General features: G+C 40.3%; 1 protein-coding gene across 1 annotated transcript in view; it reads left to right on the top strand.

Moving 5' to 3' along the window:
* Positions 1–25,420, top strand: part of GRM8 (glutamate metabotropic receptor 8) — a 628,898-nt gene that overhangs the window by 565,245 nt on the left and 38,233 nt on the right. The window contains exon 8 of the mRNA XM_069957605.1: positions 4,546–5,481. Coding sequence (XP_069813706.1) covers positions 4,546–5,481 — 936 coding nt within the window. The remainder of the gene's footprint in view (positions 1–4,545; positions 5,482–25,420) is intronic.

The raw sequence follows: 25,420 nt of genomic DNA, 5'->3' as shown, positions 1-25,420 counted from the left end.
ATATGTTTATTTATTTATATTTATAAAGTGGGAAAAGGGGGGTGATTTAGACTTTTTTTAGTGGAGGGAATTTTTTAGTAATAAAAAAACATTTTCACCTTTCTTTTTTCTTTAACTAGAAGTCCCCTTGGGGAATTTCTACATACACAGCATTGATCTCTCATAGAAATCAATGTTGTGTATATACACAGCAATGATCAGTGAGATCAGTGATACATTGCTCTGGCCTGCTGCAGACCAGAGCAATGTGTTGCCGAGCTGGGATCAGCGTCAGTGCGATGCTGGGGCCCGGCTTGGCCAGAAGAACGGATCTCCCCCCCACTAGACACCAGGGACTACAGGTACAGAGCATTTAAATGCAGCTATCAGCCCATTGTTTTCAATCCACTCCTGGTTTTGCTTTAAAAATACTGACCAAAATACTAAGCAACAATACTGTGTGGGAACATAGCCGTGGCCTTTAGTATTAAACATACCACTTTAGTTTAGGCCAGATTCACACATCCCGGATCCACAGCGGATTTGAATCTGTGAATTTGCAGTGAAATCCGTTGCGGATCCCTTGCCTGTTAGTTTCTATGAGAATACATACTAGCAGCATGATTGACATCCCACTGTGAGTACGTAAGTGACAGTCCCGGTAACCCTCCACCGGCCGGAGCATACTGTACCTGCTCCATGCTCAAGCTTGCTTCTGGGGCTCCTGGCATCTGGACGTCCCATTAGTCAATCAGTGGCAGTGGCAGGGCAGGGCCATTGTAATCATACATATTTGCAAAAAAAAAAAAAATTACTGTTAAAAAAATAATAAAACATTAGAAAAGCTATACAAACTGCATAGCCCTGTACTCAGACTGACCTATAGGATAAAGATATCATGTCAGTTTTACAGTAAAGTGCAGTACGTAAACACTGACCAGCCCCACTGCACCGTGTTTTTATTATTTTTGGTTACTAAGTTTTAAGACGTTGGAATAAAGCTTACCATTTTATTGTTATTCGAGCTGTGGATTCTCTATAATTATAAGATGTCTCCTATTTTTAGCACCTGTGTATAGTTTGCAATATTCACTAAAAAAAATTATTCTCAGACCTGTGTAAATGGATGTAGAAATATTTAAGTTCTAACTAATGATAAAAAGAATGTTACATCATTGCAGCTACAAGATCTAATACAAGCTACTAATACATATGCAACTTTTTCATAATCTTGAATACCATATAGAATTTTTATGCAAGCATTAGACTTTCTGCCTTTAATCTTATTTAAGCACCTGTAATAAGATAATCTGTAGACTGAAGGGATTAATACAGTACCATATTTGCATATTGTGTATATATATAATTTTAATAGCATCTATAGTAATAGCAAGGTATAGCAATTGTGTTTAGGTGTGGTAACTGTTAACGGGTCGCGCTCATTGGAGTAGCTGGGTGGGAATAATAATTCATGGAAGTAAATCTAGCCACCCAATTGCTGTATTTAGGGAGATAGTTATTTCCACAGAGTCTTGCAGATGCTTAAAGTGTATTTATCGTGCAATATGAAATCAGCTTTTGTGATTTAAAAAATGTCTGTTATTACCGCGATTTAACGAAAGACGGGAGATCAATGCACACAATGTATTGAATAACGGACGCATTTCAGAGACAGGCTTAGTCTAAGAAACTTGTCTCTAAAACACATGTTTTGAGGTGTTATTTTATGGATATCGATGTTTTTTCCTGTTTTTTCCACAACATGTAGGTCAGCTGACATACAGTACACACATATATATATATATATATATATATATATATATATGTTGTTTTGTTATTTTTTTTCCCATAGTAAAGAATTCCTGCACTGTAAAATATATATTAAGCTTACTTAACATAATTTACACAGTCTGACATTATATAATTAGATAGTTAGCAAAGATCATAAGATGTAAAGATTCATAAAATGTTGCCGAAATGTCAAATTTGCCGCAGCCTAGGAAGGTTCAATAATAATCTAATCAAAGCTGAAACCAGTTTAACCTCACACTGGGAAAAGATATCTTCCTGACTCCATAAATAATAATCACATTAATTCCACTGATCAATCAAATCATTTAATTTATTAATTAAGCAATGAATTTAGCAAGCAAGGCATATACACCAAATTCCTATTATTTTTTTAAGGATTATAGTGTGATACTTCTGTACACATCACTCCTCTGAGGGTTAGTATAAAATATGTCATTTTCTCCTTCTGGAAACAGCAATTTTCTTTCCTTTACTTTGATTTTTTTGTCAGATATACTGAATGTAGTCTAGTAGGTATCTGTGTCCAAAACTATGAAAAAAACTATATAATAATATAGTAGCATAGTCCATCAAGTTTAACATACAGAAACCCTAATGTGTTGATCCAGAGGAATGCAAAAACCTATATGAGGCAGATGACAATTGCCCCATCACAGGGAGCAAAAAAAATCCTTCCAGATTGTAAAGGCAATCAGAATAATCCCTGGATCAACGTCTTCTCACGTTATATCTAATGCGCATAACTTGTAATATTATATTTTTCAAGAAAAGCATCCAGGCCTCCCTTGAACTTATTTAATGAATCAGCCATGACAACATCATGTGCCAGAGAGTTCCACATATCACTCCTCGTACAGTAAAGAATCCGCGTCTGTGCTGGTGGTGAAACCTTTTTTCCTCTGAATGAAGAGGATGCCCCCTTGTCATGGTTATATGCCTAGTTGTAAAAAGATCACTACAAAGATCTCTGTACTGTCCATTCATATATTTGTACATTGTGATCAGATCGCCCCAAGACCTCTTATTTCTAAACTAAACAATCCCAAGCTTGATAACCTGTCCTGGTACTGTAACCCACTCATCCAATGGTATTCCTTTAATTTCTGTCTCAGATCCATAGGAGTTTTCCTATGAGTTAAACATAGCCTTCTCAAGCATTTCACTGCACTAGCTTCAGCTCTTTCTCCTAACTGATTCATCTTATCAGTGCTTCTGTTTACTAGGTCCAAAGTCTAATGTAGTTCTGAATCTTAGTTCATCTTTGGTTGTGATACAACTGGTACTTACAGTCTCCTGACTATAAATAAAATTAAATAAATTGTATATTTAAAAGAAGATTTTAAGTGAGTTTGTATTACAAAAAACCTTTTTTTATTTACAATACTTGTGTTACGCTGAGAATATTGGAACATAATACAACTATTCAGTCATAAACACTAAGAGCAACTAATCAGCTGTTTCATAGATGTGGTATCTATAAGTTTAATTATAGTCAAGTCGTAATCATGGTGCTATTGATTTTTCAATTTTTTTCTGTTAAAAATGGCTACATCAAAACAAACTGATGTTTTAAGTAGTACATAAAAGGTAAGATCCTTATTCTATTTATTATGTAATAAGAGTGCAAATCCAATTGAGTTTATACGTAAATTAATCGCTCGTGTCTTGTCTGATGTAGGTTCCATGTAGTAAATACAGCCTGATTATCTCTTGGAAACTGACAGGTTTATAAGTAGAGAAAAGGCACCCAACCACGCATTATGTTATTTAATTCTGGTTTATAGAATTTTATGGGCAAAAAATTGTTGGAGCTTTGTGCATTCTCCATGTACATTGTGGTATAGTGATAAGCAGCAGTGTAGGTCTACTATTAAGACCATAATGGAATCCACTTGTTGGTCATCATTTATAGATACATTTCTGGAGTTTAATAATGTTTGCCAGATTTGTTTTCAGAAAAAAAATGCTATATTATTATGGTACTGTACATTGTTTGAGACTGCCATGTACAATCTTAAAATATTTATTGGTTCCAGGACAAATATTGCAAGTTGAAAACATTGTATACCTGAGATCAAAACTCTATGTAAAACTAGTAATTGATTTTAAAGTGCCCAAAATGTAACTCCAAAATAGCAAAAAATGAAAAATAAAGAAAAATAAGTAGATAGCTAATACACCTAAAGCCAGCCATTGCACATGAAAGCCAGAAAGAGCTGCTGGAAGCTGTAAGTCACTTGTTATAGACATGAGCTTCTTCAATGTATGTACCAGGGGGTTTACCAGTGAAATTCTAAATCTGGTTAGATCTTCCAGCCAATAATGGATCTGGACTGTCTATAGCATTGTACAATGGTTCAGAAAAGAGCATAGTATGTTAAAAATATTGTAATCGAGGGCCATTGTATCTTGAGGGACCGCTGTGCTGTAGTTAACATGAAATGGACACTTCAAGGTTTTAGGGGCTATTCTTTTTACTTTAGTTTTGCTGAGTGTAGATGGGCTAAATGTGTTTATTCTTACAACCAATATGCCCCCCCCCCCCCTTAAACAAAAAAACTGGGGGAAAGAAGCGATCAAAAAGTCACATACAATAATTGGTAAAAATGTTATCAATAACCATATAATGAATAAATTAGTAGATTTTATGAGTTTGGGCTAACCTTTATTTACTGGATGATTTATTCATTACATTTTAATATAAGGAATGTGAATAAATTGGAGGCCATACTTACAAATGTTTTATTCTTACAGGTAGAAGATATGCAGTGGACAAGCAGGGAACATACACAGCCAGCATCTGTTTGTAGCCTGCCATGCAAACCTGGAGAAAGAAAGAAAACTGTAAAAGGAGTCCCTTGCTGCTGGAATTGTGAGAGATGTGAAGGTTATCATTACCAGGCAGACGAACTGACCTGTGATCTATGTCCTTTAGATCAAAAACCAAATACAAACCGCACTGGCTGCACACTAATCCCTATTATCAAACTTGAATGGCACTCTCCTTGGGCTGTTGTTCCTGTCTTTATAGCCATTATGGGAATAGTGGCAACAACATTTGTAATCGTCACATTTGTGCGATACAATGATACACCCATTGTGAGAGCATCTGGGCGTGAGCTTAGCTATGTGTTACTGACTGGGATTTTTTTGTGTTATGCCATCACATTTTTAATGATTGGAACTCCAGATTTAATCGTTTGTTCTCTGAGACGTATATTCCTGGGGCTCGGCATGTGTTTCAGCTATGCTGCATTGCTCACAAAAACCAACAGGATTCATCGAATATTTGAACAGGGAAAGAAATCCGTGACTGCCCCAAAGTGTATAAGCCCAGCTTCACAGTTGGTCATTACTTTCAGTCTTATATCTGTTCAATTGCTTGGAGTTTTTATATGGTTTGTAGTGGATCCCCCCCATATCATTGTAGACTATGGAGAGCAAAGAACACCGGACCCAGAAAATGCCCGAGGCGTTCTAAAGTGTGACATTTCAGAACTTTCTTTAATTTGTTCCTTGGGATACAGTATTCTACTGATGGTTACATGTACTATTTATGCTATTAAAACTAGAGGAGTGCCAGAAACCTTCAATGAAGCCAAACCCATCGGATTTACAATGTACACAACCTGCATCATTTGGTTAGCTTTTATTCCAATATTTTTTGGAACAGCACAATCAGCAGAAAGGGTAAGTCCTGATTATCTACAATAATACCTGTCTTTGACTTTGAGGACATGTTCCCAAAACGTCTTTTTAAATGAAATAGCGGCCTTTGTTTTCAAATTAACGCCCATTATTTTATCATTGGGGCCATATATAATTATTTTGATAATTATTCATGGCTGCCATTATGAAAAAATGTATTTAATTTTTTTTTTAACCAAAAAAGATGTTGTGGGAACATAGCCAAAAACTATTATTAATTTTTAAAAAATTAAAAAAAAATATGGCAGTATTTCTTATCTAATAATGTACTATAGAAAAATGGCTGTGTTCGCATATTTTGTTTATCATGTGTGCACAGAGGGCTGTTTTCCATAGAATTTAATGGCAAATAAGCTGTGTGGCCCCGTCCCCCCCCCCCTTTCTGACCCCCGACACCCCCCTCCAGAAGTAAAATAAAGCATACATACCCTATTAACCCTATTACAGTCAACCCCGTCCTCTTCTCCTGGGCGTCAATGTCGTCACAGCAGGGTGCAGGCCAGGTCTTCCTCCTCTTCGGCGTCTTCTGGTAAAGTGAATGGGACATGAAAAGGCTGCTGGTGCACTTGCGCATCAGCAGCCTTTTCTCTCCCGTTCACTTCACTTGAACCCGTAAGTGAGGGAGTTCCGAAGATGCCGGCCAGAGGTGATGGAGTCGCGGCCGGCGGGAGATTCAAGTGGCAGACGGAGGGACAGCGAGTATGAAGTGTGTGTGTTTTTTTGTTTCTTTTAGGTCTCGCCAGAGTTGTCCTTTAATGTAGCAGCACATTATTAGATAGGAAAAACAGCCTTTTTTTCTTTATCTCCCAGACATATTTTGCTTTTATTTTACTGTGTGTAAACCCAGACCTCTATAGATTAAAGTAAGGCCACAACCACACAATGTCTTTTTTTGCCATTTAATTGACTTTTTTTTGGATGGTTGTTATTTTGTACCCAAATAACAGATGTTATTTCTGTATTGTACAAATAATGGTCATTGTTTTGAAATAACAGCCATTATTTGTGCACAAGATGATGTCAAACGGCCGAAGACATTGTGTGATGGTGGCCTCATTCTGTAAAGAGAAAAAACAAACATGGCCTTACATCCACATGCCTTACACTGATTCACTGTATCTCAGTACAATTAAAACTAATCTCATGTTAGTTTACATTTTGATCAAATGTATAAGCCCACACACCACTTCACGGTCCCTGTCTTGAGCAACTTCGTAATCTAAATAACAAGTAAGTATCTAAGTAACACTGGACAGTGACCACCACACAACACCAACGCCCATAGAGGGAGCAACCGGCCGCCACACAGCGCACCAGTGGGAGCAGACAAACTCTTATTATGCTCCCAGCCAGCAGACTAATGGGAGCTGGAAGCATAAGGTGGGCTTATCCATCAGAAACTGTGAAGTAGAGTTTGGGGCTATACACTTTGATCCCAATGTACTGTATGCAAACTGTGCTGATTGTGTTGAGAAGCAGAGGATTAGTGTATAGAATGTGGATGTGCAGCCATGTCTGTTTTTCTCTTTATAGAAAAACATTCAAATAGATTAGAGTGCCCTGACACCCTTTTACAGTTTGAGAATGGGACTGAATACCAGGTAAAGAGTGTGATTTTACATTTAGGGTGTGTGTATCAGACATACACATCCTTAAATGTAAAACATTCACATCCCCTGAGTGTATACCCCCCCCCCTCACCTGATAATAAGTCCTATTAAAATTCACAACCATCTGATTGTTAACTTCTTTGTCAGACAAACTATGAATCTACATATTTCAGGAACAGGAGGGTGTATCAAGAAACAGTAAAAAGTGTGGAATCAGGGTACCCCAAGCTATTTTATAATATTGAAACTATCATTAACTCCTTCATGACCAAATGTCATGATGTCCAGGTCACACTGAAACATGCTCTTCTCCTCGCCTTCTAAAATCCATGACACTTTTATTGTTCCCACCCACAGGGCTGGTTGGGGGCTCATTTTTTGCCCTATGATCTATATATATTATTTATACTATTGCCACCATATTGGCCACCATTTTGTTTTTCTGATGTAACTTTTCCCTCTTTTCGTTTACATTGTTCACCACGTGGGAACAATATTGTTATATTTTAATTGATCAGACAATTCTGCATGCTTTGATGCCATATGTTTTTATTTATTTATTACCTTTTTTTATTTGTATATTGGAAAAGAAGAGTAATTTAAACTTTTTGTATATATATATATATATTTATATATATATATATATATATTTATACTGTAAGTCCCGAAGAGGCATAGCATTGATCAGTATTATAAGTTCGCTGATCCGATAGGATGGAGGTAAGTCAGGGAAAGTGATTGGGACCCACAAAGTCATGCTGAGGGGTTCTGGTCAGTCAGTGACAGGTACAGCTCCTGTCTCTGACCCCCCTAAATGTCACAATTGCTATAGATTATAGCATTAAAGGGGTTAATGGCAGACAGCTGCGTGATCGCAGTTGCCTGTCATTATGCCCAGCTCCTGGCACATTGATGTGTACAGGGCTAATCACACTGAAGCAGCCCCGCACACATTAAACCACTTCACTCCAGGAACCTTTATATAAATTCCTACTGCATGGGCATCAGCAGTAGAGACATAAATATAGTGGTATGGCTGACGTGAAGGGGTTAATTCCAATGAATATATGATGGATTTATCCATCATGATGCAGGAACGTGCACCTGCTCCTGACAGATATATCCATTAATGAGCATTAAGGGTTTAATCAAAAGCATATAAACACAGATGTGCATTCTGACATCTCTACACAGGTGTAAAGGGTAAATTTAGCGTTTTTTATACCTTATTTCATATCATACGTCATGGTGCTTGTTCAAGTAAAAAGTGTCCTTTTATCAACTGCAGATTTTCACTTGGCATTAGTGCCAATTAGGCCAACTGTGGTGTTGTGGGCGGGGCTAATTGGCCCTAATGCTGCGAGGCCCTGCCCACTTAACACAATCTGCAGTTGATAAAAGATGACTTTTTACTTGAACAAGCACCATAACGTATGATATAAAATAAGGTATGAAAACCGCTAAATTTACCCTTTACACCTGTGTAGAGATGTCAGAATGCAAAAGGAGGTGACAGTGTCACTTTAAGTGGTATATATGTTAACTATGCGCTTCATGAACCTTTATTTTTAGGAAGGGTGGTGAATCTTTCACTTTTTGCTGGGGCACACTTTAACCCCTTAACGACATCGGGCGTAAATTTACGCCCTGATGCCGGTAAGGAAGTTCAGAGCGGGGCCGCGCGGCGACCCCGCTCTAAACCGCGCCGGTCCCGGGTGCCGCGAGTAGCCCGGGACCGTAGGTATTAGCGGGCACGGTCCGATCGCCGTGCCCGCTAATACAGTAATCAGATGCAGCTGTCAAACATGACAGCTGCATCCGATTACCGGATTCAGCCATTCCCTGGTGTCTAGTGGAGGAGATCGCTCCTCCGGGATGTTATTCCGGAGGAGCGATCTCCGTAACTGAAGCCGGCCGGGGACGCGTCCAAGATGGCGCCGTCCTCGGCTCGGCACTCGTTTGTTTCCGGCTGCAGCAGCCGAAAGCAAACGAGTGCCGATCTCATGGATCTCTGCAGCATATCTATGCTGCAGAGATCTCAATGAGAGATCAAAGCACTTATACTAGAAGTCCCCCAGGGGGGCTTCTAGTATAAGTGTAAAAGTAAAAAAAAAAGTGTTGTTAATAGTAAAAAGCCCCCTCCCCTAATAAAAGTCTGAATCACCCCCCTTTTCCCAGGTTATAAATAAAAGTAAATAAATAAATACATAAACAAACATGTTTGCTATCGCCGGGTGCGTAATCGCCCGAACTATTAATTAATCACATTCCTGATCTCACACGGTAAACGGCGTCAGCGCAAAAAAATCCCAAAGTGCAAAATTGCGCATTTTTGGTCGCATCAAATCCAGAAAAATTGTAATAAAAAGCGATCAAAAAGTCGTATATGCGCAATCAAGGTACCGATAGAAAGTAAACATCATGGCGCAAAAAATGACACCTCACACAGCCCCATAGACCAAAGGATAAAAGCGCTATAAGCCTGGGAATGGAGCGATTTTAAGTGACGTATATTTGTTGACAATGGTTTAAATTTTTTACAGGCCATCAGATACAATATAAGTTATACATGTTACATATCGTTTTAATCGTAACGACTTGAGGAACATATATAACAAGTCAGTTTTACCCCAGGGCGAATGGCGTAAAAACACATTTCCCCCAAATAAACAAAATGCGTTTTTTTTTTTCAATTTCCCCACACTTTGAATTTTTTTCTGGTTTCGCAGTGTACTTTATGCAAAAATTCAGCCTGTCATTGCAAAGTACAATTAGTGATGCAAAAAATAAGGGCTCATGTGGGTCGCTAGGTGGAAAAATGCAACTGCTATGGCCTTTTAAGCACAAGGAGGAAAAACCGAAAACGCAAAAATCGAAATTGGCTCTGTCCTTAAAGGGTTAAAGCTATGTTCCTACTATGGGAATGGCCATCTTTTCATAATTACAGCTGCAATTAATGCTCATTAACATTATTTATTGCCATCATTATCAATAGATTATCATTTCACTCTAAAATACCATATATAATATATATAATATTTATAATTTTCATTTTTTTTTCTGAATATACATTTTGACATAAAATTGCATGAGGGTGTCTGTGTCAAAGCACAACGTGGTATTTCAATATTGCCAAAAAATATATGAATAATTCAAAATATATATGGTTTTAAGAGGTTAGTTTATTTTTGCTGTGTTTTTTTTTTAGTACTTTTTATTTGTACACAGCAAAAGAGTTAATGGAATGGAATAAATAAATCAAGGCTTTTAACTGGACATTATGTCATGTCTTACCTATTGTTTGAAGTTTAATGGTGAGTACACACATGAAAAGAATTCAACCACTTTGTAGTTCTTGCTTTCTTTAAAGGTCTTAAAAGTAGGCTTCTGAATGCACTATAAGTAAAATCTAAGGCATACAAAATGTGCCTTTATCAAGCTATTAGGCCTTTCCCCAAATAAATACACTATGGTAAAAGTGTAATTACTGTTATATAAAAAACAATAAACAAAATGTGCATTTAAGTTATAACTCTGTTTAAAAATGTGGCTGATCGCGCTCCTGTGTGAGTGCAGCAACTAGAGGAATAGATTACTCTGCTAGATGGATACCCTGTCTAGCCGGATGAAACAAACAGTTGTATTAGTACACACTAATGTCTCTCTATGTTTGCTGGCCCTCTTCCTATGTTATGTGATGGTATATATGCAAGTGGACTGTCAAGCAGTCCAAAAACATTCCTCTGCCCTGTTTGTATCCACGCAGTGATGGTCGGTGTTTAAAAATAATACGATATATGGGTATCACTCACCCAGCAGTGTGGTTTGTCTTAATGTTCTTCACATTGGGTGAAATCAGCTCCCGGATATCCGAGTAGTATTCGGCTGTCTGAGTCCTCGAAAATATAGTATAAGGGGGGGGGGGGGGTCGCGTTCCGACCGGTAACGCTCCTCTCTCCCACTGCAGAACTTTGAATAGAGTCCTTCAGATTCCAATGTGACGTCACGTCTCCTAAGGAAGCCTGGAATGGTCAAACAACCTTGGAAGAGGGCCTGCAAACATAGAGAGACATTAGTGTATACTAATACAACTGTTTGTTTCATCCGGCTAGACAGGGTATCCATCTAGCAGAGTAATTTATTACTCTAGCTGCTGCACTCACACAGGAGCGCGATCAGCCACATTTTTACACAGATTATCTCCAATTTACTGATTACAGGTAACAGTAATCTGACACGCAGCTCCAACAACCTAAATTAACATCTATATTGGGTTGTGCAAACAATATAATATAGGCAGCGCTTTTTAAGTACAAAAAAAACCTTTTTTCAGTTATAACTCTATTAACTTAACATTTTTATATACAAATGATACATTTATATTAAAGAAAAATGTAAAAAATAAAACTATAAGCTCTGAAAAGGATTCCCATTCCCATTATAGTCTATGGGAAAAAAATTTGTGGCACTTGGAAATCCAAATTCGACCACTTGGAGGTCACCAAGTCCCCCATGAAACGTCCCTAAACGATACCAACACCTCCGGACTGACACTGGGACATTAGGGGGAGCATGCCTGGGTGCACCCAACACCCCAAAATCGCAGTATAATGCCACTCTTCACAGTTGTGAAGGAAAAAATATTTGCGAACGCTTTGCGAACATTTACGGCAATGTTCACACATTTCCTTCATATTTCTTGCGCAGTGTTACATACATGATTCCAATGTGTGTCGGTAAAGCGTCATGTTTTTCACGCATATCACGCACCATGCTGTACGAACGTTACTGGAACAGTATGTATGACGTGCCTTTTTCTGGGCTACTGGAAAAGTATATATCAGGTGCTCTTAGTGGACTACTGGAACAATATGTATCAAGTGCCTTTTACAGGGCTACTGGAGCAATATGTATCACATGCCTTTTACTGGGCTACTGGAACAGTATATATGACGTGCCTTTTACTGGGCTACTTGAACAGTATATATCAGGTGCCCTTAGTGGGCTACTGGAACAGTATGTTTTACGTGCCCTTAGTGGGCTAAACCAGGGACACTATAAGTCACTTGTACACTCAGGGTACTGGAATGAATACAGCTGCTGATGCTGCTGTTATCATCTATTTCTTAGCAATGAGAAGTGCTTTGGATTCAGAGATTATTTTTTCGCTGGATCTTAGCCCTGAAAAGGACTTTTGGGTTTTGTAGTAAGCCTGCCTGACCAAAACACTACTAAAAGCTATCTCTCCCTGCGGCAAGATCGTTCCCTGGCAAGGTTGAAAGGGCATCTGCGGTCGAGAGGCGGGAGCCAAGTATTTAAGATTCAAGGTCATGTGGTTCAGCCATCCAATGAGGGTAGACGCCGTTTTCGCGCTGCGTGCGTACTCCCAGGGGCCTTCACGGCCTCTCTGCAGGGTGATTGGATTTAAAAAAGTGCCAACTGCGATGGGAGGGCTTTCAAATGTTGCCCGCCACACTATTCTATTGAATTCGAATTTTTCGAACACCGCAATATTCGATCGAATACCATCTCAACCGAATCGTATTCGCTCATCTGTAATAATTTTGTTTGGGAGAATTTGTGGAATGTTAGACTTGGTTAACTCAAAATAAATTAATACCAAAATTTAAAAATGTAGGTTTAGGGGGCCTTTACACGTACCGGATCCACAGCGGATTTCACGCTGCGAGTTTGTAGCAAATCCGCTGCAGATCCATGTTCTGTGAAGGACTTTGGGTGTTACCTATCCTCAGCGAAATTTTCATTCCACTGCAGATATGTAGGCTGTCCCTTTAACCCCCCGCATCCAGCAGCCCCAGCCCGGAGCATACATTACCTGTTTGGCGCTGCGGTTGCAGTGAAGCTCCCATGCCTGATTGGCTGATGGGGAGTGAGGGGAGCCGGGAGTTTCACAAAGCTGTGGCGACAAGCAGGTAATGGGCTGGGTCACATACAGGCAGCGGAATGAAAATTCTGCTGCGTGTATGTGACCCATTCAGCTTCACACTACCAGGATCCGCAGCCGATTTCTCTGCAAACTCGCAGCGTGAAATCCGCTGTGGATCCGGTATCTGTGAAGGCACCCTTATTATGAGAAATTTAAAAAGATAAAATAAATCTCTTACTGTAATTGTACAGATCCAGAAAATAAAGGTTAGGTTCATACTAGTTTTTGCCAATGTAGAATGGCAGGCTAGAGACAGCTTTTGTTTATTAACATAAATAGACACTTTTAACAATGACAGAAGCCCTGTAGATCTACTAATAGATCTATTTGAAATAAAATAAAATAAAAAAAAAAGTGGGTGAGCTTACACTTTGTTTCCAAATTCACAAAAAAAAAAAAAAAAAAATCATTTCATTTTTGCTTTTGTTAACAAAAATAGCAATAAAAAAATATGGTATGAAGTAAATATATAGTAAAATATCTGAAAGCTTTACCCCTTCCTTTCCGGGCTAATTTTCGTTTTTGCAATTTTTCCTCTTCGCCATAGCGCTTGCATTTTTTCACCTACCGACCCACATGAGTCCTTATTTTTTGTGCAACTAATTGTATTTATTGTAATTATACACAATGAAATTGAAAATAAAACACAATATTTTTTATTTGGAGGGGGGGGGGGTGTTACGCCCTATGGTAAAACTGACTTGTTATCTATGTTCATGAAGTTGGTACGGTTAAAATGACTTGCATAACTTTTATTTTATTTGACAGCTATTAAAAGATTCAAACCTTTAAAAAAAAACTAAATGTTCCTTAAAATGTCTCTATTACCATCATTATAATGCATTTATTTTTTGGTCTATGGGGCTGTGTAAGGTGTCATTTTTGTGCCATGATCTGTTCTTTCTATCGGTACCTTACTTGTGTAATATGTGATCATTTTTTATCACAATTTTTGGGGATTTGATGCAACCAAAAATGCACAATTTAGCACTTTCATTGCACTAACACTGTTTACTGTGCGAGATCAGGAATGTGATAATTTAATAGTTTGGGTGATTACGCACACAGCAATACCAAACATTTTTATTTATTTATTTGTTTTTATTTATAAAATGGGAAAAGGGGGGTGATTCAAACTTTTATAATCCATTAGATCAGAGCTCTATTACTCTGATCTGCTGCAGACCAGATACATAGATTGCTGATCCGGGATCAGCGTCAGCTCGGCCAGTACACCAGATCCCACCTCTGTGATCGCAGAGGGGACTGGGGGAATCCAGCCACTAGACACCAGGGACAGGGGCTATAAAGGACATTTAAATGCAGCTGTCATGTTTTTGTTTCAGTTTTGCTACCGTAAACGAAAGAAATGCTAAATTAGAACAAATGCGCTCTATTAAGTAGATATGTAGTAAAAAAGCTGGTGGCTATATTGCATTAGAATTAAAGCCACCAGGTATTTTATTATATCTTTACTTTATACAGCATATTTCCATTCTAATTTTGCTATTTTTTTTTACTTACAAAAGCAAATCTGAAATGAAATTGTGATGTTTTAAGTTAATTTACAGTTCATTAAAGTTTGTTTCACAAATTTGCGAACTGGCAAACCAAATTTTTTAAATATTCACTTATCTATACCATCAATATGTGCTATGCTGTTTGTAATGGCGGATCTGTAATTACAGAGTATGGATAGAAAAATACAGCCATATGAAGGAGGCCTCATTTAGTTATTTATATGGTATGGTGAATACAAAAAAATCCTGTAACGTGACTGTAAAAATCATCTATATATAAACTATGGACTGGAATTTAAATGAAAATTACAGGATAAAAATCCACATAGAATTCTAACTAGGGATGGTCCGAACCCGCCGAGGTTCAGGTTTGGCTGAACCCGATTGCTCGACATCGGATTCCCGCTGTCTGCCCGCTCCGTGCAGCGGACGGATACAGCGGGAGGACCGCCTGGAAAACTGGGATACAGCCTATGGCTATGGCTGTATCCCAGTTTTCCAGGCGTTCCTCTCGCTGGATCCGCCCGCTGCACGGAGCGGGCAGACAGCGGTAATCATTGCGGAGGGTTTGGGTTCGTACGAACCCTGTCCGAACCAGGTTCGGACCATCCCTAATTCTAACCATGTGACTGTACCCTTAGGTGAAGATTTTGCTGCAGGAATTTAAGGTACTGTACCATTTATCTTAACATAAATTACAGAATCTGGTGTGCTTGCCATAGAAATTCAGATTAGAGCTGATTGTCAGTTTAAAAAAAATCTAAATCTGCCACTTAGGTGACTTGGGTGACAGTCTTTCTCATTCTAATACATGAGGCTGCTGTCACACAAGCCAAAGCCAGAAGTGGATCCAGCAGTAATCAGAAGTAAAAACCCTCCCTTTTTAGTTCCCATTCCTTTTAATTCCAGCTTTAGTGTTGGCTCAAAGACTGCTGTGTGTGATAGCAACCTTAGGACCAAATTAGAAAATTTAAGATAAGATTTCAGATTAGACAAATAAATAAAATAATATTACACAGAATGAAAAGAGCTAAAAGCTGGTCACATACAGCTTTTATAAGATACATTAGAGTTAAGGACAGTCCTAAGATTTGCTCAGTTATACATATTTTATGTTTATATATTTAAATATGGCTACACGCAAACTTCTTTGAGGTATACTTTCAATCAACGAAACCAGATGCCGAACAGGGCTGTCTGTGATATACCTTATTCTTAAGAGTCTAGATGCAAAGCAGCTTGATAATTAAGAGCACATTAAAGGCGATAGACAGTGAATGAATCTGTAGGCGTTCTATAGTTCCAAGTATGAAAATAACAAGCAAAGAGAAAGCAGGGTTTTGTTAAAATGTCAGCTGTTAATACTTTGTTTTAAGTCTTATTTTCAATGCCTTGTCTTACTTAGAATAGTTCCATCTGATCTTATCCTGAACTATCTGGATTACAGGTGTCAGGACAGATCAGGGCACACCAAGGAAACACAGACACACAGGTAAAGCCCTGACACTTTCCCACACAAACTGACCCTGCCTACTTGTCTCAAGACCACCCTAAATAAGGGCAGATAACTAGGTGCCAATCCCTGCGCTGGAAAAAGGTGGCACCTAAGACGAGACAAAAGACAAGGATGGTCAAACCTAATGGTGGATAGTCGGCAACAAATGTCAAGACCAGGAGAGGAATCACTAGACACAAAACGTTAGACAAAATACTAAGTCAAAACTAGCCAAAAATCAGAACCAGGGGGGACATTTATGAAGTCCGGCGTTTTTTATGCCGGGCTTACAAATGTCCCCACAGCTCCGGAGCTCAGAGAATTTATGTAGAGGTGCATTGCCTCTACATAAATCCCATGCACATGGAGCCCGTCCATGCAAATAATCTGAAACCTACGCCAGCTCAGTATAATTTTTCCCCAGGAAAAATGATAAATGCGGTGCAAACAGAGGCCACGCCCCCTCTGCGTGCTGCTGCACCCCCCCGTAACGCCCCCTCTCCGTCCCACTGGCGAAGGTGACGCAGATCGGCCCAATGTTAATAAAATATTTGCAGAAAGACCTTTTGCAAATATTTTTCCGCCGATCGGGCCGATCTGCACCGAAAAAAGGCATTGTCGTCTTTTAATACATGTCCCCCCAAGAATATAAAAATACAAACCAAACTGCAGAGCCAAAGAGTAATCAGAAACAAGCTGCGCTCAGGTGCAACAAGAGCTCAGAATAATAAGGAATAAGGAGCACAAAATAGGTACAGCAAGTGTAATCTTATAGCAAGCGTCAAGCATAGGAAATGAGTTCTATAAGGTACAAAGTCACGGTCTTCGAGGTGATTGGAGCAGACAACAAGAGACCAGACAGGAGGATCAGGCCACTAATTATTATGCAAGGCAGGGTGTTAACAGTATACCTGCTGGAAGAAATCTTCCCAGAAAATGAATGGGACTTAACCAGAATCAATTAGCTATGCCACAGCAGAATCAAACCATGTTCACACTAGTGCAATGCAGACATGAGAATGACTAACAAGCACATAAATTTAGCATATTTTGCAATATATATATATTAGTGATGAGCGAATAGTGAAATATTCGAATATTCGATCGAATATTCAATCCCATTAAAGTCTATGGGAACAAGTATTCGATTATTGAAAAACATCTATTCGACCACTTGAAGGTAAAAACCGGAAGGTGGGGGATTTGAACGCTTATTGAATATTTTCGAATATTCTGTGAACTATTCAATAATATTCGATAGATCGAATACCTTGCTATTCGATCGAATATCTATTTGATCGAACAGTATTCGCTCATCACTAATATATTTTATATATATAAATTTTATACAATGGTTACAGTCATCTTTATGAAAATAAAATAAAATATTTAGGCTGTTCACACTACGTAAAACTACAGATGTAGTTCTCGCCGCAGAACTACGGCCATAGTTTTGAGGGTGGAACATAGCCTTATTTGCAATGGGATCCCGGCCGGAGCATACACACATCATATGCACTCCGGCCGGGATCCCATGCGGCGCCGGAAAAAAACTGACATGTCAGTTCACACAGTGAAGCAAGCGGCTCTGGGAAGCTCTATGGGAAGCTCTAATGCGGGCGCGCTGATGCGCCCGCATCAGAGCTCTGCGGCCGGAAAGATCACCCGGCCGGTATATAAGATGATCCGGCCAGAGACCGGCCGTTCCGTGACCCGGCTGGGTCACAGAACGGCTGGTCTCTAACATAGTGTGAACATAGCCTTAAAGTGAATGTACCATCAGGTACATCGCTTTAAGATTTTTACGTCAATAGACTGCCCATTCCTGGGCAATGGCCCGGCTTGAAGCACTGGAGGCAGGCCCATCCGCCCCCAGTTGGACGTTCTGCTGTCCCCTCTGTGACATGGCTCCAGTACTTCAGGCCGGGCTGGTGCCTGGGAATAGACTAGCACCATGCGCGGGAATCGGGCCGGGGTTCAAAAAAGGACCAAAGCACTGGCATCCCCATGCCAGCACCATTTTATTGCTAAAAAATACTAAAACAATGTACTGTACCTGATGGGACATTCGCTTTAAAATACATTCTACAAATGCTTGATATGTTATGGATAGAACCAAACCATACCCAACATTTTCTTTCTTACTTTAGTGATGTCATCATAGTAACCTTATTACTGGCTATGTAACAACTGATAGGTCTTCACTTTTGTTTACTATATTCCATTATACATTTCTTCCTCCAAGTAGTTTAATACTTTAAAAATATATTGTAATATAAAAACAGTAATAAAGGGTCAGACAGAAAGGAAGTACAATGACGACTTTCATTTGTCCTACTGCTCATATTGCCTACTTTAAAAAGTCATTTGGAAACATCACCTTTCAGGTCATGCTCAGCATGAAACTAAACCTCTGGGTTACACCATCAAATATCCTAGATATTCCCCTGTTTTCTATGATTATTCTTCTCTATATCATGAAAAATAGGACTTGTCGGGGGTCAAGAATAGAATTTGGAATTTTGAACATTTTATGCTGAACTTTGCATAAAACTTTCTAAGTTACATTTTACATACCTTTTTTTTTTTTTTTCGAAAACCTGTTTACAACTGGCATAAACTGTAAATTGATGAAAAAAAAATTATGGAGTAGCAATAAATTTTGAACCAAATAATCCAGGTTAGGAGATCAGCATTAAATAGTCAATATTTAATTGACCTTATGCCATGTGAAGAACTTGGTAATAAATTAATTCTTAGAGAAATCTTCATCTATACATATTGTTTAAAGGGGAAGTCCAGGCAAAATAATTTTAAGATATGTTATTGCCCAACAAAAGTTATGAAAATTACTAATAGACACTTATTATGGAAATTGCACCTATAGTGCATTTTCTCTGCACTTACAACAGCATGGCGTGTTCAGTTCTCTGTAAAGTTGGTGATGTCAGGTCACATAAACTGCCGACACCTGCTGCAGCGGTGGGACAGACTGGAGCAGCAGGGGTTGGCAGTTTATGTGACGTGACATCACCAACTTTACAGATAACTGAACACGCCATGCTGTAGTAAGTGCAGAGAAAATGCACTATACAGTAGGTGCATTTCCCATAATAAGTGTCTATTAGTAATTTTCATAACTTTTGTTGGGCAATAACATATCTTTATTATTATTTAGCCTGGACATCAGCCTGTGGCTGTATTCATGTTTTCCAGGATTCCCTAGGGCAGCATCCAACTTCTCTAGCCACCAGCAGTCAAATGCCAAGCATTCAGTTTGGAGAAGTACACTGAGATGAATATGTTGCATGTGATTTTTGACATTTTTTACATTTCTTACTACTTATGGCATGTCTTGTGGATATGACATGTGTCCCATATGGGTTTACCTGTTTAAAGATTTAAAGATCCATCTAATCTATGGTGGACTGAAGTGTAACATGTCTCTTTTAATTGGTTTACTTAATACACTATTTGGCCTAAATGTCACATATAGTCAACTACTCTTACCAACTATAGTAAATATATCCCATAGATTACCATTGCCAGATTAGCAGTCTCATGAAGCAATAACTTTAGATGCATGACAAATACAGTAGGGCAGATTACTAATACTAGTCAATTTAAGAAAGCACCAATTTATCCAAGTGGCTTATAATGTTTGATAAATCTACAAGAAGTTATTCAAGTGTGTAAAATAATAACTGGTGTAAAGTGCTCATAACAACCAATTACTGCTCTGCTTTTGTTTCTGGTATAATAATACCTGAGCTGTAATTGGTTGCTCTGAGCAGTATACACCTGTTTTTATTTGTATGCTTTAATTAATTTGCACCTTATGGGTAAAACCACCTGTGTGTTTATATGTACAACAGAATTACTATTTAGGTAAAAATTAAAGTCCAGCTACTGTATTTCTATGGGCATCATATTAAAGAGGTATTCCACTCTAATCTTTTATGCAATACGTAATACCCCACCCAAAGCTTATCAATCAAAGTAATTAATTATGTGTTCTGCGCTTTTTTTGCTGACTCCCCCCCCCCTCTGGATGCAAAACATGAGCTAAATGGAGTCCACTCCTTCACTTCTTCTTCCTTATCCCTACCTTCTGATATGTGGATCATGTGTCCTCCATCTCTTCAATGGGTTGGGTTAGCGATTATAACCCTGCTCAAAGAAGACATGGAGGACACGTGACCCACTGACAACACCTTCAGTGGGCCATGCCTCCAGTAAGCAGCAAGCTTAGCAGAGTGGTTTTGTGACTACTTGTTCTCTGTAGTGTGCTGGGTTGTAATGTAACCCGACTCACAATGAGACATGAGAAACATGATCAATGACCCAAGGAAAGTGTAGCTTGTGTGTAGGTGCTGGTGCAATGATCACTGAGTCCCAGTAAAATAAATAAACTTTATTTACTAGCAAGTCTTCTGTGATACAAGATAAATAGTGAAAGACTTGAGTTCACCACATCTGTACTGAGAGATACCGAGGTAGAAAGTAAGATAGCAGTGCTGACTTGGTTGTGTGCTAAGAAGAGTAGAGTTCAGAGTAGTGGAGAGGAGTTTGTCTTGAGAGTCCCAAGCCAATTTAGTACTGTGCTCTGCTGGAACTTCATAAGAATAAGTGAGAAGAATATCTGAAAGAAGAAGAATACCTGTGTCAATGTTTCGACATTTGTCGCTATACCACCTTTTGCCCTGCAAAAGTTGAACTGAGTGTCCGAGGGTGTCCCTGTGTCACCTGCGCTGCGAGATAGAGTACGTAGGCTATTGGCTGCTTTGCTCTATCTGGATCAGTTCCTCTGCTTTAGGATCCTGTCCTGAACTTTTAGAGATGTCCTCTCTTTAGGTGTTTAGCACTGCATTGTTAATAGAAAGGTTGCTTCAAGAAAGAAAGTCTCTATGTTCTCCATACGTCTGTACACTACAACTGCCCTGTCCAGGATAGGGAACCTGGCAGAGCCAGGCTCCTGGCTAATTTCAGCAGGGATGCCTGATCTGTGTGTGCTACTCTTCAGGAAAACAAAGAGAAACTGGTCTACACTTCCTCTCTCCATGTGACTACTTCCTACAGGATGTATGCAACAGCTCCTGTGAGTGGTGGAGGAGAGAGTGTGAGAAGAAAGTAGGATAGAGATAGGTAGTAGGAAAGAGTCTCTCTCATTGGTGTATGAAATCACAACATACAACACAATAACCCTTACATGACTACAGCTGTGCAATATACATACATAAATGTACATAATACTGACATCTAGTGACAAAACTTCATCACCACTTTTTTTTTTGAGGTACCAAGCTTTTGCAAGGGGTGTTCCAAGCAGAAACACCCATTGTGGGGCACCACATTTGATTAGTATAATGCCAGGAGGTGTTGCATCAGTAATGCCAGGAAGTGTTGCAGGAGCAATGCCAGGAGGTGTTTCAAGGCTTTGACGGTATATAATACAATATTTTATAATGATTTTACTAATTACTATTGTCAGGCATTGGTGTGCTTTGTCAGGGCGGCTCTCTTTCAGTTGCAGCTTCAGTTGCACAGTAAACACAGTCCTCTGTTGTTGCAAAGTAGTAATGATGAGCAGTGGGCAGGAAAAACAACTAAGGTGGCTGGTACACAGGCGGACCAATCAGGGAGACCAATTAGCTCTTGGGCGCAATACCCCTTTAACTATCCATACAATTCAGATCCCAAATATGGTAGTATCTGTTGAGCTTAAGACTATTACTACTTTACCAGCAAAAAAAATTGTAATTTCTTGGGTTACCAAACAAGCTCACCGGACACATTTCAGATGTCCTTTGAGAGATTCTTGCTTCTAGTTAGGACTCTAGGATGGAAGATGACATGCTGCTTGAAACATTACAGTCATTAACATAACACTATATGTCATGGAACAATGTTTTCATTAATATTAATGTAAGTAAAATATGTGCAAAATATGCTTTCTGGATTTTTAAAGTAGCACATTTATTGCATGAATGGATATATCCAACAGAGATTTGTCTCTTGACTTTTTTACAGTAAGATGGCAAGAATTAATGTTCCCCATGGAATACACAAGCCAGATACAACTCACCTCTCTGGCCCTTATACAGAATATTACTGTAATTTATTGTCTGATTTTATACTATAGGGCTATGGAAACTCCATGTCTTGTATTTTTAATGGCTCTCTAATTAGTCCATACTCATAGCATCTGTGGGAGGCATTTACATGACTTCACATAGGACTGAGCCTGGATGGATACCTTGCTGAGGTGGTTTCCTTGACTGGAGAACGCTTTGGCTTGGTTGTTCCTTCCCGGAGGGAAGGTCTGGCTAGTTCACTGACGTCGAGACATGTGATGGTGTCTCTGCAGTGTTCTTTTGCATATTCGATTTCCCAGGGGGCAATGTTCTAGAATACACTGACGTTGAGACACGTGATGGTGTCTCTGCGGTGTTTTGGTTGATCTCCCTGAGGTCAACCAGCGTCCTTTTGCATGCACTTACTAGTCATTGCTCCCACTAGCCAGAAACCTACTCCACACTGATGAGGGGCAAAAACCCCGAAACAGCTGTCTGTGGATGGATACCTTGCTGAGGTGGTTTCCTTGACTGGAGAACGCTTTGGCTTGGTTGTTCCTTCCCGGAGGGAAGGTCTGGCTAGTTCACTGACGTTGAGACATGTGATGGTGTCTCTGCAGTGTTCTTTTGCATATTCGATTTCCCAGGGGGCAATGTTCTAGAATACACTGACGTTGAGACACGTGATGGTGTCTCTGCGGTGTTTTGGTTGATCTCCCTGAGGTCAACCAGCGTCCTTTTGCATGCACTTACTAGTCATTGCTCCCACTAGCCAGAAACCTACTCCACACTGATGAGGGGCAAAAACCCCGAAACAGCTGTCTGTGGATGGATACCTTGCTGAGGTGGTTTCCTTGACTGGAGAACGCTTTGGCTTGGTTGTTCCTTCCCGGAGGGAAGGTCTGGCTAGTTCACTGACGTCGAGACATGTGATGGTGTCTCTGCAGTGTTCTTTTGCATATTCGATTTCCCAGGGGGCAATGTTCTAGAATACACTGACGTTGAGACACGTGATGGTGTCTCTGCGGTGTTTTGGTTGATCTCCCTGAGGTCAACCAGCGTCCTTTTGCATGCACTTACTAGTCATTGCTCCCACTAGCCAGAAACCTACTCCACACTGATGAGGGGCAAAAACCCCGAAACAGCTGTCTGTGGATGGATACCTTGCTGAGGTGGTTTCCTTGACTGGAGAACGCTTTGGCTTGGTTGTTCCTTCCCGGAGGGAAGGTCTGGCTAGTTCACTGACGTCGAGACATGTGATGGTGTCTCTGCAGTGTTCTTTTGCATATTCGATTTCCCAGGGGGCAATGTTCTAGAATACACTGACGTTGAGACACGTGATGGTGTCTCTGCGGTGTTTTGGTTGATCTCCCTGAGGTCAACCAGTGTCCTTTTGCATGCACTTACTAGTCATTGCTCCCACTAGCCAGAAACCTACTCCACACTGATGAGGGGCAAAAACCCCGAAACAGCTGTCTGTGGATGGATACCTTGCTGAGGTGGTTTCCTTGACTGGAGAACGCTTTGGCTTGGTTGTTCCTTCCCGGAGGGAAGGTCTGGCTAGTTCACTGACGTCGAGACATGTGATGGTGTCTCTGCAGTGTTCTTTTGCATATTCGATTTCCCAGGGGGCAATGTTCTAGAATACACTGACGTTGAGACACGTGATGGTGTCTCTGCGGTGTTTTGGTTGATCTCCCTGAGGTCAACCAGCGTCCTTTTGCATGCACTTACTAGTCATTGCTCCCACTAGCCAGAAACCTACTCCACACTGATGAGGGGCAAAAACCCCGAAACAGCTGTCTGTGGATGGATACCTTGCTGAGGTGGTTTCCTTGACTGGAGAACGCTTTGGCTTGGTTGTTCCTTCCCGGAGGGAAGGTCTGGCTAGTTCACTGACGTCGAGACATGTGATGGTGTCTCTGCAGTGTTCTTTTGCATATTCGATTTCCCAGGGGGCAATGTTCTAGAATACACTGACGTTGAGACACGTGATGGTGTCTCTGCGGTGTTTTGGTTGATCTCCCTGAGGTCAACCAGCGTCCTTTTGCATGCACTTACTAGTCATTGCTCCCACTAGCCAGAAACCTACTCCACACTGATGAGGGGCAAAAACCCCGAAACAGCTGTCTGTGGATGGATACCTTGCTGAGGTGGTTTCCTTGACTGGAGAACGCTTTGGCTTGGTTGTTCCTTCCCGGAGGGAAGGTCTGGCTAGTTCACTGACGTCGAGACATGTGATGGTGTCTCTGCAGTGTTCTTTTGCATATTCGATTTCCCAGGGGGCAATGTTCTAGAATACACTGACGTTGAGACACGTGATGGTGTCTCTGCGGTGTTTTGGTTGATCTCCCTGAGGTCAACCAGCGTCCTTTTGCATGCACTTACTAGTCATTGCTCCCACTAGCCAGAAACCTACTCCACACTGATGAGGGGCAAAAACCCCGAAACAGCTGTCTGTGGATGGATACCTTGCTGAGGTGGTTTCCTTGACTGGAGAACGCTTTGGCTTGGTTGTTCCTTCCCGGAGGGAAGGTCTGGCTAGTTCACTGACGTCGAGACATGTGATGGTGTCTCTGCAGTGTTCTTTTGCATATTCGATTTCCCAGGGGGCAATGTTCTAGAATACACTGACGTTGAGACACGTGATGGTGTCTCTGCGGTGTTTTGGTTGATCTCCCTGAGGTCAACCAGCGTCCTTTTGCATGCACTTACTAGTCATTGCTCCCACTAGCCAGAAACCTACTCCACACTGATGAGGGGCAAAAACCCCGAAACAGCTGTCTGTGGATGGATACCTTGCTGAGGTGGTTTCCTTGACTGGAGAACGCTTTGGCTTGGTTGTTCCTTCCCGGAGGGAAGGTCTGGCTAGTTCACTGACGTCGAGACATGTGATGGTGTCTCTGCAGTGTTCTTTTGCATATTCGATTTCCCAGGGGGCAATGTTCTAGAATACACTGACGTTGAGACACGTGATGGTGTCTCTGCGGTGTTTTGGTTGATCTCCCTGAGGTCAACCAGTGTCCTTTTGCATGCACTTACTAGTCATTGCTCCCACTAGCCAGAAACCTACTCCACACTGATGAGGGGCAAAAACCCCGAAACAGCTGTCTGTGGATGGATACCTTGCTGAGGTGGTTTCCTTGACTGGAGAACGCTTTGGCTTGGTTGTTCCTTCCCGGAGGGAAGGTCTGGCTAGTTCACTGACGTCGAGACATGTGATGGTGTCTCTGCAGTGTTCTTTTGCATATTCGATTTCCCAGGGGGCAATGTTC

The sequence above is a fragment of the Dendropsophus ebraccatus genome, chromosome 1, assembly GCF_027789765.1.
Source record: "Dendropsophus ebraccatus isolate aDenEbr1 chromosome 1, aDenEbr1.pat, whole genome shotgun sequence".
Taxonomy (NCBI): Eukaryota; Metazoa; Chordata; class Amphibia; order Anura; family Hylidae; genus Dendropsophus; species Dendropsophus ebraccatus.
This window is presented reverse-complemented; position numbering and strand designations above follow the sequence as displayed.